The 18,689-nt window shown below is 36.6% G+C and overlaps 1 protein-coding gene across 2 annotated transcripts in view; it reads right to left on the bottom strand.

The window, feature by feature from the left end:
• LOC148953070 (uncharacterized) overlaps positions 1 to 18,689 on the bottom strand; it is a 107,438-nt gene that overhangs the window by 33,363 nt on the left and 55,386 nt on the right. For both annotated transcript variants that reach the window (XM_089088277.1, XM_089088278.1), the window contains 5 exons: positions 16,774 to 16,950; positions 12,482 to 13,506; positions 9,360 to 9,599; positions 7,940 to 8,272; positions 3,508 to 3,668 (listed from right to left, as the gene is read on the bottom strand). In XM_089088277.1, coding sequence (XP_088944403.1) covers positions 3,508 to 3,668; positions 7,940 to 8,272; positions 9,360 to 9,599; positions 12,482 to 13,506; positions 16,774 to 16,950 — 1,936 coding nt within the window. The remainder of the gene's footprint in view (positions 1 to 3,507; positions 3,669 to 7,939; positions 8,273 to 9,359; positions 9,600 to 12,481; positions 13,507 to 16,773; positions 16,951 to 18,689) is intronic.

Here is an 18,689-nt window from a genome sequence, read left to right as displayed (position 1 = left end):
ATACCGATGGCAAATGGCGAAATTCACGAGAATTTCCGCCACTTAAAACAAGTGCAGGGTTAGGACAGGTCTGTTCGTTTCAAATTATAGGCTCTGTCCTATTTTTATAGGATTTCCCGGGCCCAAATATAAGAAAAATATAGGATTCGGAAACCCTCGGGATCAGATCTGTAGTATATGGCGTGGGATGCCTGGTCACATAAATTCGTCACTTCCCGAGTTTTTTTTTTTTTTTTTTTTTTTTTTTTTTTTTTTTTTTTTAAGTACAAACTGTACAAAATCAGATAAACATTCTGTGCTAACGATTGACTGATACAGGTAAAATATTTGGAATCACTCTTGCTGCTTCTTGGGCATCAATTTCGATATGAGGTCAGTTTTTCTCTTTGCAAGAGAATGATCCATTCTCGCAGATTCCGCCATCTGCTCTTTTCACTTGTTCTGGACTTCAAAGCTCCTTCAAGCAAAGAGACAGTTAGGGCAATCTATATTAAAATCTTGGGCTCGGCAGCCTTATTCACTCTGTTGTTTACTTCCGAATATCCGCTGCTGCACTTTTGTCTTACTCTTATGCTCCAAGTTTTTCCTTTTTCCTTTCAAGGTCTTCGATGTCTTTATTTGTGTTAAGTACTTCCTGGAACTTTTGCTTGTTGTCCGCTTTGGAACCTGTTGTGTCCTTTTTATGCAGCTTTTTTTTTTATTGTCATCCATATATTCTTTATATAAAGACCGTGCAGAACGTGCAAGATTTATTAGCTCTTTTGTAATAACAAACCGTTCTGGTTTTCCTCCATAAAGCCTCAACGTGTCATATACCAAGAGTCTTGCATCCAGAACGCGTTCAGACATCAAGGCCTGGTCTTCACCAAGAATCCTATCAGAACGCGAGAACCAACGCTAAACATCTACGCTGCCATGCGCCAACGTCAGCACCGCTTTGATAAGCTTGGTAAGTTCCGGTTACTTGCTGTGCCCGCGCTCATTCACTAGTCCAAAGTAATGGCTCCAAAAATGATCGATCCGAGTAATGTCCTCACGGGTTCCAGTTTCGATTCGCAAAAGCAGCCACTCAGCCTGGGCGACGTCTGAGCTTACTCCAATCGCAATCTCGCGTGCCACAGCCGCTATGTCTGCAATGCTTCTTGAATCCTTCATGTTGATCGGACTCAAACAGCGTAAGCCTCTAGAAAATCCTTTTCCAGAGGATATTTTTTCAAAATATGGCGAAAACCCGTAACAAAATGTGTTCGCACTTTGACCTAGAAAATATTCTTGTCTTTCAGTGTTGGTTTCTCACTAAAAGCTTGTTCCGCCTTTTCTTAAACTATGGGATTTTCTGCAAATTTTTCAGAAAGGTTCAAAAATTCTGGTAAGAAATATTCAGTCTCGGTCACGAAATCTAAAGTAAAGACCCCTCTGCAAAGCGTCAGAACTAGTCTTTTGATCTCTGAGTGCCGAACATGAATGAGAGGCTCTTCTTTCTGGAACAATTGGATGAAACTCATGAACAGTTCTGCTGAGGCTAGCAAAGACTCGAGTTGGGCCTTCATCGTCGCACTTTTGATATAAGCCACAATCTTCAGAAATTTGGGAGTGAACAGAAGATTCTTCAGTTTTTTTTCTCTCGGCACGAAGTTCAGGAAGTACTCTAAGATTGCCGGCCACTGGTGCATGATTCTAGCGAGGGCACGTCCGATCGTCAGCCAGCGGCTTGGGACATGCTTCATGAAAGCATTCTCTGGCACTCTCACTTTCTTTTGGCCCTTTTGATAGTCTTCACAACGTGCTGGCCAACCGTCAAAAAATGAATGCACAAGAATAACAAAGTCGGGACGTTCTTCTCCGAATACCTGAAGACCTTTCAAGAAAGTATTATGAATAATAGGGATGTTACACGAATCAACGTTCAGCATCTAGCCCCCGTCACTTTGTTTTTTTTAGGAATGTTCTATTTCCTTATACTTTTGTTGACGTTTGGTCTGTCGCCACGCGTGATCAGTGTTTGAAGCGGCAACTGTTACTGATCAGTGGCTGATATAATCTTCCAATACAGGTTATCACTTGTCGCGTGGCCCATAAAAATTGTGCATAAATGTCTGTTCTGGATTTCGTTTCCGTATGAGGACCAATATCGAACACATATCTGTAACTCTTTCATACCAGCGTTATTGGTTGTCTCGTCATATTCTAGTACAAAATATGACTGAATGTCCTCCACAAGCTTTTGCGTACAGCAAAGATGCAGCGCATCGGTGATTAGATACGTGAGTATCTTCGCACATAGGGACATTCTGTCGGGCATCTTACCGAGGAACATCGCAAGGAAGGCTGCGACAACATGGTCTGAAGAGTTAGCAGACATGGAACTCCGTGCCATCTGAAGTGCCCATATTAACTCAGATTTATAAGCGGCATCACTCTCACAAAACATGTTTGTACCAACTAATGGTTTATCCTTGGTTGTTTCATTAACTTGAGATTTTCCAGTCAGGTGAAGCTGTAGTGGATGTAGTTGAGCAGTAACTGTGGCTCTGTGTTCTGAAGATTGCACATGTTGGTTTAGCTGAGCAACCCCAGCTGTGCAACCAAGATTTTTCAAGCATAGTTTGCAAAAGAACGAGTAATGGTCGTTCCCAGTTTTACACCATTCGCCAATCTTTCTACCTCTGCAATCCGTCTTAGCAAGCCATGAACTATTGAACTAGGCCCCATACTTAATTACCAAGCATCACCTGCAAAATAGCATCCCGCGATTATAAGGCCATAAAAAGAAAAAAGTGGATATGTCCAAAACTGGGCTGTATTTGCATCAGCCTTTATAGCATTCAGCCAGGAAATGCATAAGTCGCAAGAACTTACAGTCTCATTAAGCAGAGACTGCTAGCCTATATACTGATCTTCACTCATTTCGGACAGGCCCAACATGACGAAAACCAAAGCATAGGTTACTAAGTCAACACAACAGCATAGCCCAGGCAGAAGCAGCTTACTAATCCCAACACAAAGCATTAGTTAAGTTCAAACTGCTCAACAGTTGTAATTAGTAATCGATCTACACCGAAAGACAGCACAGTCTATAAGCAGAGTCAAAAGCAAAGAAAAGCACATCTTGGCTTACTTAACGAGCAGTGAAAATTGCAAATCACGAGCAATGTTCTTGGTACTCTTCAGCCGAAAATATAGGAATAATAGGATTTTAGCCAAAACATAGGCATTTTATAGGAGTGCATTAAAATATAGGAATTTATTTGAATTTATAGGCAAGTCCGAACCCTGCAAGTGCTCACCAGTAGGTTGGGACTTTGAATCGGTTAGGTGCGGGTTAAACTGGCATTGAGTCTTTTCTTATTAATTGCAGTGTTTAAGACTTTTTTTTTAACTGAAGATCCGTTTGGTCTAGTAAAGATCATTAGTGTGAGATAACTTATTGTAAGTTATATGCATCTATTTTACTATGGAAAATATAAAGCAATTATTAGCCAAAGATAATATAAAATAAGAACCTACGTAAGAACAATCGAAATTCTCTTCGGAATGTCCAATGCCTTGATCTTCATCTATGTCACTTTCGCCACTAAGCGCTGTCCAAATTTCTGCCAGCAAATTTTCTCCATCTTGATCTTCATTTAATGTAGTTGTATTGCCGTTCTCGATCTCAATTTCTACTTCTGAAATAATAATATTTTAGTGGCTAAAAAGAAAATAAACCACGGCAGTGTACTAGCATAGTAAAAGGTAAAGGATGAAGCACTAGACTCTAAAGTCCAAACCGGCGGCGCTGATCTCTTGTTTCATAGCCTTTCAGCAAGGAAGTGCAATATGGGATTTGGGTCAGCCATCCTGTGCTTTCGCACGCCCTTCCAGTTTACCATTCCGAGACTTTTCCAGGTTCCCATTTAGAGCTGGGTGGACACTGGCTAAGATTACAGAATCATACTACTAACCCCGTTCCAAACCAAATAGCCAGCAACATCAGGACTCGAACCCGCTGTCCTCACGGACACAGGATTTCAAATCTAGCGGGCTAACCACTAGACTACTAGCATGAGTTACCATAGACAGATAGATATTTAATGCTCTAAAACTACAAGGGTCATGGCTATAAAAAATAACAAACAATAAAACAACATACACAAATACAACATTATTTTCAGCAACCTCCCCCCCCCCCTCCCTTACAAACATTTCTCTATGTGTCATTCCCAGTTTTACACATTTTGCTATCTTTCTTATTGTCCCATAATCCAAAAAGCACATCGTTTCACTTTTAGCATGGCTATTGTTTTCTCATTTCTTAAAATAAAAACAAATCAATAATGTTATACAGCAGGGGAGGGTTGGATTAGGGTTGAGCTGAACAGCTTATTTTTCACTTATTAATCCGTCTGAAATTGATTACCAAAATAATATATATGAATCCACCATGTACTCATGTTCTTTGACAACAGACCACCACGTAAAAACAGAAGTTTTAAAACATTTCCAAAGTTTAAGAGTTCGGCATCATCACAAGTGTGCAGTTGAATCCTAACCATTGACAAAACTGAGTGTAGATAGGATTGAATGTTTACTTTCTGTCAAAACTTAAAAAAAAATGGTCACGTGCTTTGTAATTGAACTTAGATGACTAATGCATGGACCAAGAGAGCTAACAACTGGCATATTTTTTCGGTTTCCTCAATCGGCATAATGTAGTCGTTTTCTAGTGATAAAAGCCATTTGTCAAACAAAAAACAATTGAAATGTAAATAAAAAGCTCTTTTATTTGTCTTTTAGCTTTCGTCATCACTTAATATTTTGGCTTTAATGCAAAACATTTGTAAGCGATAAGAAAAGAAGCCTCTTAGTCTTTTTGTTTCATAATCCACACCATGTAATATTTTACCCTTAACACTGCACATTCACACACAGGTAGGAATCTTACAGAGAGGGGAGGTTAGCTCTTGTAGGGATCCTCTTTGCAGGGATCCGATATGAAAAAAATGTGAGAAATTGCTTACTTGAGGAGAAAGCACTGGTATTCGAACTCGTACTTCCTATACCCACATTCACCCCACTAGCAGGACATGTTTCATCATATTAAAATTGTAAATTCAATCCTGAAGGGAAAACGTAGATACCAATATTTCAGAAGCACTTGCTCTGACGTTAATTTTTCCCTGTAGCACAAGCACAAGACACCGTTAAAAATGTAAATCACTCTTACAATAGCAATCGAATGAACAGTTTGGTCCGAAGCAACTCCGTCCTCCCCCACTGTAAATTTTCATTACCTTTCAAACGCAGAATCAAATGGGGAGGAAAAACTTTCCTGGACTTATGTATTGTACTGAAGATTTAATCGTTGTAATCTTAAGAACACTAAGACGCTAAGGCTAGGAATAAGTGAAGATGAAAAGGTGACGTTGGGTAACGAAAAGATTGATCAAGTGGGCAGCTTCACTTACCTTGGTAGTATTATTGGTAAAGACGGTGGAGCAGCGAATATGTTAAAAGTAGAATAGCCAATGATTAGGGTGTTTTTCCACAATTGAAAAAAGTTTGGAAGAATAGGAACATAAGTTTACAAACCAAGATTAGAATATTGGAAGCTACAGTGATTACAGTGGTCAAACATGGTTCTGAAGCATGGACGCTCCGAAAAGCGGATGAAGATTTGCTAGATGTTTTCGTGAGAAATTGCCTACGGATTGTTCTAGGTACCCAGCTGACTGACCGTATTTCAAAACGTATGCTGTACTAAAAGTGTGGTTCAATCCTGCTTTCTAGGGCTATAATTAGAGAAAGGTTGATATGGCAAGGGCACGTTCTGAGGATGAAGGAAGACAGATTGCCGAAAATTGTCCTTTTCGGCCAACCGTCTAGGACTAAACGGAAAGAAGGTCATCCGCGGTTGGGGTGGGAGTATGTCATAAAGAAAGATTTAAGGGGAACGGGAACTTCCTGGGAGGGTGTAAAGAGGGAGGCTTTGAATAAAGTGGGATGGAGGAGGGGCATGCATAGCTGTGTTGGTCTCAAGCGGCTTAGTGCTGTGGTGAGTTGTTAGTAGTGGTAGTTTCTTTTTGCTTTTATGATGTTAGTGACCCTCCCAGGAAAAGAAAAGCATGCAACTTATAATACATATCAAGATTCCAAAGAGATGTAGATTTTTAAAATACTTAAATGCAGCAGAACCTCTACAACTGAAATTCCTTGTTAACTCAAATTTCCTCTAGTCCTCTTGTAGATAGCTGGGTAATTTGAGCCCCCGATACTTCGGTTTTGTTCTATTTTTTTTCTGCCGCCTATTCAGCTTGTTGCCAGAAAGTGGTAAGGGTCCAATCTCTGCGGTTTTTGTGGATAGTATACTCCTGATTTAATACGAAACCAGCTACTACCTAATTTCTTACCTTAGCTGCAACAATCATACAAGAAACCAAAAATCATCCTGGGGCATGGGCCCCTGAAAATGGGCCACATACTTTTTTTTGCCTAGAGGAACTCCTCCCCCTGCGAAATATTTGTCCGACTCATAAAAAAGTAAGAAAATACATATAAACAAATTTTGTTGCGTTTCGTAAAGTTTTTTTGTAACCTCCCCTAAAAAAAAATCCTGGATCATTTACGTGCCTGATGATGGATAAAAAAAATTAGGGTGTGTTCCAGAGCTCATGGTCAATAATTAATTGTCAGGTACAATACATAAAAGGGGTCATCAGTTTTAGATACTAAAATTTATTCTTGAGATACACATTTTTTTATTTCGAGGGGCTGACACCTCTTTTGTTGCGGTAAAACATAAGAAAGTACGGATAATGACTTTGCTCGGAAACGGACTAAGACATGATTCGTTGTAAAGAAAGAGCTGGAGGCAAAATTTGAACCCGTGGTTCCTTCACTCTCCCCCCTCCCTAAGTTGGTCTCATCCCAAATTTTTGGGGAAAAGGTGAGCATGTAGGATTTTCAATTTGTATGACTGAAGGGCCAAAGTGGGCCAGAGGCACCTCTCCTCCCCGTGCCCAGTCTTGCTGATAAAATATTAGAATAAAGGTAGGCATATTGCAACTTGTTGAAGCGGAATCTTCCAAGGACTTCTAATCTCTGTGACTGCAGGACCAGTTGGCCATTGTCCTCTCTATAGCTCCCACCCCCATACACGCCGCTGACGACCTTTTACTAAAAAGGATAGGCATCTTGCACATTGTTTGGACCAAAATCATGCAACGATTCTCAGTTGGTATCATTTAGAAGTACAAAGCAGTTAGTACATGGCCCTTCCCATAACCCTCCCCAGCCTCTCCAACCAATTTTTCTGTATAAACGTGGGAACATTCATCTTTTTTTAAATAAGAATCATAGAAATGTTTTAATATCTACGACTAGAACAGCAAAGCATGCCTGTGGCACCTAACACTTCCTGCCTCTTCAACCTCCAACTTTTTAACAGAAAAGGTACGGTACACCTTGTTTAAATCGAACATGAACAAAGAGGGTTCCAGCCAAAGGCGTATCCAGAATTTCTGCTGGGAGGGGGGGGGATAAAAAAAGTCAAAATTTGTTTATATGCATTTTGTTACGTTTTTACATGTCGGACAAAAACTTCGGGGGTGGGGGCTCCCCCCTGGTTACGGCCTTGGCTCTATCCCCGTCCCTCTCCCTATCAGCTTTTTAGCAGAAACGTAGAGAAAACAGCCCCCAATACACCAGGGATGGGAAACCGTCAAACCAAGTCCCGTTAGATTAGTTGGTAGAGCGTGTGATCGAGAAGATTCATACTGAGATGATCGTGAATTCGAGCCCCACACTTGACTTACTTTTTTTTTTGTAGTTAAACGGAAAGATAGTTTGATTGGTCTGAGAGATAGTTTACGCCGACATTAAATAAAGACAATTTTTTTACAGTGAATTTTTATCTTCCCTAAGGTTAGCACAAAAAAAAAAAGAAAAAAAACCCACTGACCTTTATTCACAATTTCGTCTTGGAGCCAAGGATCATTCAAACTTTCACTAGTCCAAACACGATGCATAATATAGTCAGTATTTTGAGTTTCTGGGACATAAAGTGTATCATAAAAGCGCGCAAAATTTAAACTTTCTATCATATTCTCGGTAGGAGTTTCGCAACGGCTACTAAAGGCAGCTGGACCATCTAAATCAGTTTGACAAAACTTTTCGGTTTCTTTAACTTTGAATTTTAACGGAAAACTTTCAGTGCATTCAGGACTATCTGGTTTTTCCATATTCGCTGGTAAATTGGATTCGCGATATACCATGTAACGATTGTAATCCTCGCCTGAAAAAAAAAATTGTTTTAGATTTTCAGATCAAAAGAAACAAGAGAGTAAGAGAAGCAAAAAAGGGGGTGCTTGTTTACAATAGATTAAGACAATCACACATCAAAAAACGCAAGTTCAAACAATATAATTTGCTAGACATCAACAAAAACAAATAGATTTAGATATATCAGTTTAACTACATTCAGAAAAAAAATGTAGTTTTTCTACATTCAAGAAAAACAAGTATTACAGTGCCTCATATTCATAAACCTTCTACGAATTCCTCATCAAATCAACGAAACTGGCCAATGCAAACCAAAAAAAACAAAAAAGCAAATATCTTGCCACTCGGGGAATGAATAAATTGTTTCTGCAAAACAGATAGGACAGTACAACCTCGTTTCTCATGGCGAGTTTTTAAAGCACAGTTTCATTTTCTTTTTAGCGGAAGAAAACGATGTTTTTATTTAATTACTTTATCAATAGTAAGAGAAAAGTAAAATACTTCAACAAACAGAAATTCCTTAGTAATTATAGCTTCCGTAAAGAAATTACTGCTTTAATGAACAGAAATTGAACAAAAATAAAACTTTCGCCTGACAAAAAAGTTTTCAGGAAGAATGACTACTTACTAAATAAAAAAAAACACACAACATACTGTTTGCACTAAGCTTTTTTTGCGGTGAAGCCCTTTTCATTGCTGAACTTGCATTTCAATCAGACCATTGTTTCAGACAATATTTTCCACGCTGTCGTATGCAAATACTGCTGTTGTAAGTGACACCACCCACGACTATTAAAACTAACTACGGAGTTTTTTAAAGTAGGATAAACAACGGAGTTTTTAGATATATTTTTTACATAATAAATGAAAAAAAATAATGCTTTTGTCCCTAAATTCACAAAAAAGTTGTTTTATCCTGCTTCAATGAAACATTCGAATTTATTTATACTAAAAATGAAAATTTTCGTGACATAAAACACTGATTAAATTCTCCATTGAGTTAGAACTCAAATTCTAAGCAGTGCTAAAACAAAACGACAATCCTTCCATACAAGGTTGTCATTCATAAGTGATTCAGGGTATTTCAAGATTAATCTTACCTGGCAGAATTAGAGTCCCACTTTGACTACGAAGGTAAGACACTTTATCAAGCGTCGAAGCAACCTCAAATGTGGCACCATCTTCATAACGCTCTGGTAGACTTTCACTGCATTCTTCTTTTATTGGTATAAAGTGTGTACGGGTAGATGTCAGTAGACATTCATTCTCTTCTTTTTTCTGAATTCCATGGTTGCAATCTACTTCATCAACAGCTGAATTATTCAGCAACTCAAGCAGGCCTAAAACAATTGATGCAATATACCAAATACTGGATGACAAGAGGGGAAAAGAGGCATAAGGAATCTCATAGACTAAGCTTGAAGACTCTTAAGTTATTTTGCTATACCAAACGATCGGCTTAACAGACACGCAACCTCTAACTTCTCTTTCTATTGTGATCACCCAAAAAACAGCATTTCTAGCTAACAGCATGCAGAGTACATATATTTATTTAGTTAAATACAGAGTTACTCAAGTGCCAAAACAGTTCATCGTAAAAAATCTGTGCAGAAGAACTGATATTTGCCATGCCACAAGAAACAATATCAGCACCACCTTCTATTTGACTATTAATATTCATAATAAAAGTTTCAAAATCTCTCTCTCTCTCTCTCTCTCTCTCTCTCTCTCTCTCTCTCTCTCTCTCTCTCTCTCTCTCTCTCTCTCTCTCTCTCTCTCTCTCTCTCTCTCTCTCTCTCTCTCTCTCTCTCTCTCTCTCTCTCTCTCTCTCTCTCTCTCTCTCTCTCTCTCTCTCTCTCTCTCTCTCTCTCTCTCTTCGTCTATCCAAATGGGAAACTAAGGAATTAACAAAGGGAAATAATCGATCCAAATTAGGAGATTAATAATGTTAATTTCAATTTAAATCACAAATATGAATTTAACAGCAAAATAGCCCATTCTATTGGTTTTCATCGTAATAATTATATATTAGATTAAATTACATTACAAAAAAATAAAGATCTTAAATAATTCATTAGTCCACACTTCCTGTCATTTATAAATAAAACGGAAATATATTAAAAACAACTAAAATTTTTAATAATAGAGTGAAAAATAAAAAATAAAACTTTTTAAACAAAAGTAACAAAAGAAGTCCAAATATTTCGGCTTTACATCCGGAAGCTTTCATCAACGGGAAAAAAAACTAGCCTCAACACAACATATTCAAATAAAAAACAAAACAAACGCTATACATACAACAAAAAGAAAACAAAAGGAACTCATATTCAAACTAAATCCAATATGGTAAAGCTCCAAAGCACAAAGAATAAGGCAACAGGCAAGATGTATATCCGAATTATCTTCTGATATAGGATTCTGGAAAAATGAAAGTCTTTTTATTTAAAAATCTTAAAATTCCAAAAAATATACAAAGTGGTGCACATAGAGTACCTTGTTTTTGTGGAAAGTTTTATGTTGAGAGACCCCAACGAAACTTAGAATATGGATTTCAACAACACTGCGTGAAAAGCGATAGCCTTCTGCATTGTAGTTACAATAAATAACTAAACTCAAAATAACCACAGCGTTGCCAACGCAGTACAATTGTACCGTTTTTGGTACAATTTAGAGGTCCTGGCACAGTGTAGTACATTTAGAAATTGTTGGTACTATCAGATTTCCCAGTACATTTAGGTTTTACTTGCTCCTTTTTGACTCAAATATCTGTTCCAAGTTTTAGTTTATTGAAAGTTTTCTTATTGTTAGGGCAAATTTTTTAACTTGCTGCTCCGGTGGTACCAATTACTTTCTTGCGGTACAATTTTAATCGGAAAACTGGTAGTTTGTTTCAGAGTTGGCAACATTGAATAGCCATAGATTCTTCAATAGAGGTATTGAATTTTAATAAAATAGGTCAATATGAAATACAAATATCCCGTTTCATTTTGCTTTGACCTCATATCATAAGACAATTCAGATAGCATACGTATATGAAATATCCTGCCTTGTTCCTTTATTCTTAGGCTTTGGTGCTTTACCATTTGGATTTCAGAGCTTTTCTTTTTGTTTTGGTACAGCATCCGTGGTGTTTTATATATTTCGTTTAGGCTTCTTTTTTTTTAATAGCCATAGATTTTTTTGAATAGCCATAGATTCTTCAATAGAGGTATAATAAAATCAGGAACTTTTGATTCAGGAGTTAGAGAGCATCTATTTGATCTTCCACATCATAATATAATGAATGATGAAAGAGAAATAATTGGTAATTATTATTACACAGTTTTAAAAAAAAATGTAAAGGGGAAAAAAAAGATAAAACATGTAAAATGTGTTTTTTACTAAAAATTAGTAAAAAATAGAGATGAAGAGGAATAATCAATTGAATCCAATTTATAATAGTTTCATAAAAAAAACAAATAGGCTAAAACAATCCATTATTTAATATTAAAGAAGATTAAGAAATTTTGTTTAACCAGATCCATACAAGTTTGAATTTTAATAAAATAGGTCAATATGAAATACAAATATCCCGTTTCATTTTGCTTTGACCTCATATCATAAGACAATTCAGATAGCATACGTATATGAAATATCCTGCCTTGTTCCTTTATTCTTAGGCTTTGGTGCTTTACCATTTGGATTTAAGAGCTTTTCTTTTTGTTTTGGTACAGCATCCGTGGTGTTTTATATATTTCGTTTAGGCTTTTTTTTTTTTTTTTTTTTTTTTTTTTTTTTTTTTTTTTTTATAAAGGCTCCAGTATGTGTAGCCAAAATACTTGGACTATTACTATTTGTGTGTTAGAAAGTTTTTTTTTATTGTCTTATTAAAAATCTCACCATTTTTTTGTTTCAATCGAGATCTTAATGGTACTTGTAACCAATTAAAGAACTTTCGGTTTTACCATAACCGACCAAAGTAATCGCAAAACTGGATTTACCCAATAGCTAACGACACCCCTCCCCAAGCAAAGACAAAATATTGCGCACAATTATTTTAAAAATGTGAACAGGAAGAACTTATGGATATTGATATATTGCACATGGAAAACTATTGGATCTACACCCCTCCCGTCCCCCTCAAAAAAAAGAGAAAATACTGTAAAAATAGCTTTAAAGTTTTTTGCTCTTTCGTAAAATAAGAAAGTTGATGTAGATCATAAATAAAACAAGCAAAAAATACCTTGATAGTTTGCATCAACAACACCGTCATCTAATGCTATTGGATTCGTGTCAGGTATGGTTTCCAAATTCCCAGATGGGGTTTTATATAGTGTAGGTGTGACCTCAGCAAAACAGGATTCCTCTTTACTATGATTCAAAATTGCAAGACTTTCCTCCATTAAGCTTTGGGACGATAAACTCGCTTTCAAGCTGAAATTCTCTTCTACTGGGCACAAAGCCGATTCTTCTTCCAGATTCTTTAAATTCATTTCTTGTTCATCTGCTTTCAAACCCACAGTATTTTGTGACAAGTATGTTGTGTTTTTATTATTATCAGTGAAGAACTCCTTAAACTTTGACTGACCTTGAGGAGCACCTCCCAAAATAGAAAAATTCTCAAAGCCTGGTGGCGGCATCTTTGATACAGTACTAGTAATGTCGGAGTTTGCGTTGATGATATCATTATGGCCAATAGACAAATCAGCGTGATACGATGCATTCATAGGAAATCGAACCGCGCGTACCTCGGCCTTTATATGAAGCTTATCATCATTATTCCATATATTAGCTAAAGCAGCAGTAAACTTAGCTTCAATCTCGTTCAGTTTTGGATCCAATTCCTGCAACTTCAGAAGACTCATGAAACTTTCCTCAAGGCTAGTATATTTAGTTACTCCAGTGGCAGCAGTTGGATCAGCCTCTATCTTGGTAGCGTCTTCCGCCATATTGGTAGTACTTTGAAACAGAGGTAAAAACTTGGAGCTCGTCGTAAGTGGAGTTTGGATGTCTTTCAGATCATAATAGTAGTTCTTCATTTGACGTCGATCTTTAGAGCTTTCTCTTGAGCTGATATCACCATCATATCCATCAGGGGCAACAAAATGTTCTGCTTGCTTTCTTTCAGTTCTGAGTCCACCGCTCTTGAAAATAAAGGGGACACGTGACTTTGCATCCTTCTTTCTAGTAATGGATGGCCATTTTACATTAGACTCCGATTGAGGGGCTTCATAAGATGCACCCAAAGGCGGAAATGCTTGGCAATATCTGAAAAATAGGAAATCATAAACATCATAGGTGTTAAAACAATTCGGACTCCTAGGAAATGATTTGAAAAATGATTAGGGATGATTTGATTTGCCCTAAAGAAAAATATAAAACAACACAAAAAGCAGTTCTTTTACTAAATCAAATGAGCAACAAGATCTTTTTACAGAATTTAAAAAAATACACAAATTTAGAAAAGAAAGACTATTTACCACCAATTAAAATGACATAACTAAGTCTATGATTTTCATGATAGAGTAAATGACTATAACTCTGATTTTCGCTTCCTTCATTGAAGATAATTGATCAAAAGAGATACGGCAAATTATTAACAATTGTTTGTCCATTCTATTTGACGAAAAACAGATTTAGAGTTAAAAATAATTATCCCAATTCCATCATACAGACACCAGAAATACCCTATTACATAATGTTCTTATGTAGCAATATTGTGATAAGGTAATGAAACATTAAAAAGCTTTTTAAGCTGCTGGAAATTAAAGCTTTTTTAAGCTTTTTTCTTTCTTTTAAGCCATTAAAGCTTTTACTGCTGCTGGAAATGCACTGGAAAAGCAGAAAACTGGAAATGCACAAAAATCAAGAAATTACTCAGTTCTTTGGTACTTCAATCACAAGATTCGGGTACCAACAATAGCACAAAAGAACTCTCAAGGACCTTATGGAAAGTATAGCTTAAAATCGAGAGCATTTTGTCATAATAAATTGTCAAGTTGCTATGCGCTGTTATTGGTCGGCCTCATAACACCACAGGACATTAAGAACACTAGAGTTGTTTCTAATTTGTAAGCATTTTTGGTTTTCTGGAAATTGCAACTGCAAGAGTAGGACCAAATTAGTTAGTACAAATGGTAAATTAACAAAAAATTCTATTGAGTCAATTCAATGCAATTTGATAAAGTTGGCAAATTTACATTAAACTATTCTGTAAATTAAATAAAATTTGGTAAAAATGTTGTATTCACAACAAACAATTTTGTCATTAGCTCCAATTTTGTAAAAGCGATACATCACAAAATCCTGGTATTTCTGTAGTACTAACAATACTCTGGTTCACCTTGCGAAAGGTGAAACATATGGTAAATTTGTATTGGACCCACGAGAAAAAACAATGAATCCGATTGACATTTTGGCTGTTCAGAGACCAAAGCAGTCGACTCTAACTTTTGATTTTTATATTTCAGCGTAAAATCATTTGATAAACTATTAACTTTCTATGTTCTTAAGAAGATTTTAAGAGCTAATGATTTAAAACCAAAAGGGACAAAAACTGTTGGCTGTTGAATAACAATAAAATAAAAAATGAACAAAACCATGGAAATATAAACGTAATTCAGGACTAATTAGAAAAAGCCCAGATACATTAGCAAAAAAATGCCACAGCCTTATTTACGTTAAGGAGAGCTATAAGAATAGCTAAAAACACAGAAAACGAAGGAACGAAAAACTGCGAGAAACAATAAAAACTGATAAGAACAGGAAAATAAAAGCCAACCTGAATAAAGAGAAACAAGAGTAGTGAAGACAAAGAAAAAAAAGATACACGTACTGACACATAAGCAAAGACATAAGAATCCAGAATATTTTTCTGCTACATGATTGGTACTTTATATCAACAGTTCGTGGTAACGAATTGTAAGTAAGGATCGACCCGGCTCAATAGTAACCAAAACTCTAAAAAACGGAATTTTGATACCAATAGATATATCAAAAGAATCGGATTTTTATGCTGATTTCAAATATGTACGTTTCATTACATTTAGTCTAACCCACCAAAGGTTACGACCCTGAGGAAACTTGCCCTATTTTCTAAATGACCATGCCAAAACCATATCAGAAAACCATACTTTCGAGGTTTCAAGCTCCTATCACAAAAATGAGGAAATTTTTCTAGTTTTTTTTTTTTCAGAAGAAAGATCACGAATGCGTGTCTACCCTTGTCAAGTGACCAAAAAAATTGGACGGCAACTAGGTCCCCTTCCACGCCTTTTTATTGCTCAAAATTGTCTGATCAAAATTTTGAGACAGTCATTTTGTTCAGCATAGCTGAAAGGCCGAATAACTATGCCTTTGGAGATATCATGACCCCTAAAACCCCTGGGGATATGTCTCTAAGTTACAAAATCTGCCCATTGTTTACGAATAGTATTTGCTATTGGGAAGTATGCATACATTTTTCTAATTCATATGCATACAAATTCTTGGTCAGCACGCCTGAGACTCTAGGCAGGCATGCCTTTCCAAAAACTAACAAACAAGTATGTGTCCAATAAGAGTCATGCATACCCCTGCCATTTACCTGTGCCCCAGCCATTTAAACATTTGCCTCTCAAATACTTGGACTATCTGTCTTGGCTCTTCTCTGTCTACAATTGGCCATGGCTTGATGCAACCTATTGCAAAATGCTTGATAACTTTAATTCAAAATCAACGGAATTTTCTGTTAATGGCATTTTCCACGGGGATAATTTTTCAAGGAGAAGGAAGTTTTCAGGGAGTGAATTTTTCAGGGGAAATGCACTGGGGAAATTTACCAGAATTCCTATAAGAAATTAGTCTTATGTCTTGCTTTCTCTTTGCCGACTCAATTTTACGCGTGGCGAGGTTAAGAGTTATTGTCCGGGTTAAATTTTCACCAGGATTGAATTGTCGAGAATACATCCGTGGGGAGGAGAGATTTTTCCATGGAGGTGTAGCCAGATTTCCTGGCATTATTTAAAACGATAAGAAATTAAATTTAAAAAAACACGTTTTTCCAACATAAAGAAAGGAGCAACATTAAAGCTTACAACGAACAGATAATATTACGCATAGGAGGGGGGTTGCTCTTCCTCAGCACCTCGCTTTTTACGCAAAGGCTTGATTTATGTCCCAATTCTTTAAGAACGACTCCTGAAACACTATGTTCGCTTAATTAGAACAATAAGAAGCTTTTTTCAAGTACTGAAAAGGTTTAGCGTAAAGAGCGAGGTGTTGAGGAAGAGTAACCCCCCTCATATACGTAATAATTTCTGTTCGGTTTAAGTTTTAATGTTGCTCCTTTCTTTCAGTTGAAACAACTTGTTTGTTTTTTTTAAAAGCAGGTAAATATCCTTTCTTCTCAATGTTCTCTTTTGTTCGGCGCTAGTGTTTTAATCGAGTCTCCTTATGGACAGCTCACTTATATATTCTATTTCTGTAAATAATCTTTTAAATGAGCATTTTAAACAAACAAAAAAATCCATTCTTAGGAATGAAATAGAAACTAACCCTTCATTCAATGGAGGAAGAGCAAGAATAGAATTACGATCTGGGCTGGATTCAAGACTATCAGCTTTTTGTATAATACTCTCTGATTCTTTCAGTTTATTCCACAGTTCCTCAACCAGTTGCTCTGCCTCTATTTTTCGATCACATGCTGTTCTTAAACAATCTATGGCAGCTGATCTGGAAAATACACACAAATAGTGGAACAATTATATCATTAAACATAGGGTTTTCGATTTTTCATTTGTCACTTCGATTTACAAATACACTAATAAAAATAACATTTTTACCAGGTCTCAGCCAATTAAAAAAATTACGATGCAGGTACAACTGGGTGACTTACCAGCTCTAGTCTAAAAATTTATAATCCTAATTATTAGGAGATAACAGCAGGCGTATGGACAGCCATTTATCTTAGTACCATTTGGGAGACAGGACACAAAAACGCAAGAAAATATAAAATATAAGGAAATAAAACAGAAAATCTAGGAGGAAGGGGACGGACACAAATCCCCCCCCCCCCCCTCTGCAAGTATTTGCATAACAAACAAAGTCTATCTGTCCATATGACGTGGGGTAGAGGCCCCACTGATGGGGCATGGAAATATTTGGTAGGTCATGGACAGGACGTGCACCCCTCGGCTGACTATGCTAAGAGCCCTAATTATATTAAAAAAAAAAAAAAAAAAGCCTTTTAAGCTTTGTAAAGTATATGTAAAATTTTTAACAAAATTTAAATATCACGAGGGGAGCATCATGATTTGTATCTTTTCCAGCGACCCTCTAGTTCATCTTCACAAATAAGAATCGTACAAGTAAGACGAAAAGAAAAAGTACACGCAATTAGGGCCGCAACACCCCAAGAATCAGTCCTGCGTAATGCTTGGAAACATCAACGCAGTGTCAGGTACACAAGATCGAGTGACACCTACACAAGTCGTCCCATTGCCATGCATCTGGCAATTTTTATTCTACAACAGTATGTAAGCTGGATATACACCAAACACGGAGTTAGTGACGATATGTTCATTTTGTAGGGGCCACTTAACGCTTATTTGTACTGACTACGTTTTCTCAATTTTTTTAAAATAAATTTTCAAATTTGCTAACCTGATTTAAATTGCAAATTACAGACAAAGAATGAGTCTGAAAATCCAGGCTTTGCAAGATAAGCAATAACCAGGTTTTCTGTGTGTAAGTGACTATCAAAAGCTACCACAACGTATCCTAAGCATTAAGTCTTATGCACTCAATATGTAAGGAATATTTTATTTTAAACAGGCCATATTTAGATCTCCATTCTGGAACCATCTTCCAACACATTAGCGGTGCCGTACCTAACAACTCTTAAGTTCTTGAAAAAAAAAAAAATTGTCTGATCAATCCTTATTCATTTTCACTAATCAGAGAGTTCAGTATCATAATGAACCAAGCCTAGAAAAAAAAAGCAACCGACAAGATATAATTGAACAACCAGTCTACAATGAAATGTATAATTTTCTGGTAGATAGCTGAGAGAAATTAACAATATAAACAGCAAAGTGAAGTCGGTTCACTGTTACTTTGAAAGGAAGTCACATGTTTTTAGAGCCCCTTCACAACTCCTAACAATTTCTCGATCAATACATATATCGTGAATCCAATAGGGTTTCAGTTATGTTGGATGCACTGGTAGAAGGGGTAGCCTCTTAGAAATAAACGATGAGCAGCTTCTGACCTTTAGCCTCAGTACCATCAATATACAATCTCTAGAGGAAATAAACACCTAATTTTTTCCTTCTCATAACTCGTCAATCTTTCTTGGGTACAAAGATTTGCAGAAGAGCTACTGGAAGGTATCAAACAGGTTCAAACACAACATACGAGGTGTTCTAATAAGACGGATGAATAAAGAATAGTAAATAGAACGATGTTGTTGT

This window comes from Artemia sp. Qi Xiang Cuo, chromosome 4, assembly GCF_049724085.1.
Source record: "Artemia sp. Qi Xiang Cuo chromosome 4, ASM4972408v1, whole genome shotgun sequence".
NCBI classification, from domain to species: Eukaryota; Metazoa; Arthropoda; class Branchiopoda; order Anostraca; family Artemiidae; genus Artemia; species Artemia sp. Qi Xiang Cuo.
The sequence above is the reverse complement of the archived record's forward strand: the minus strand, read 5'-3'. Positions and strand labels throughout refer to the sequence as shown.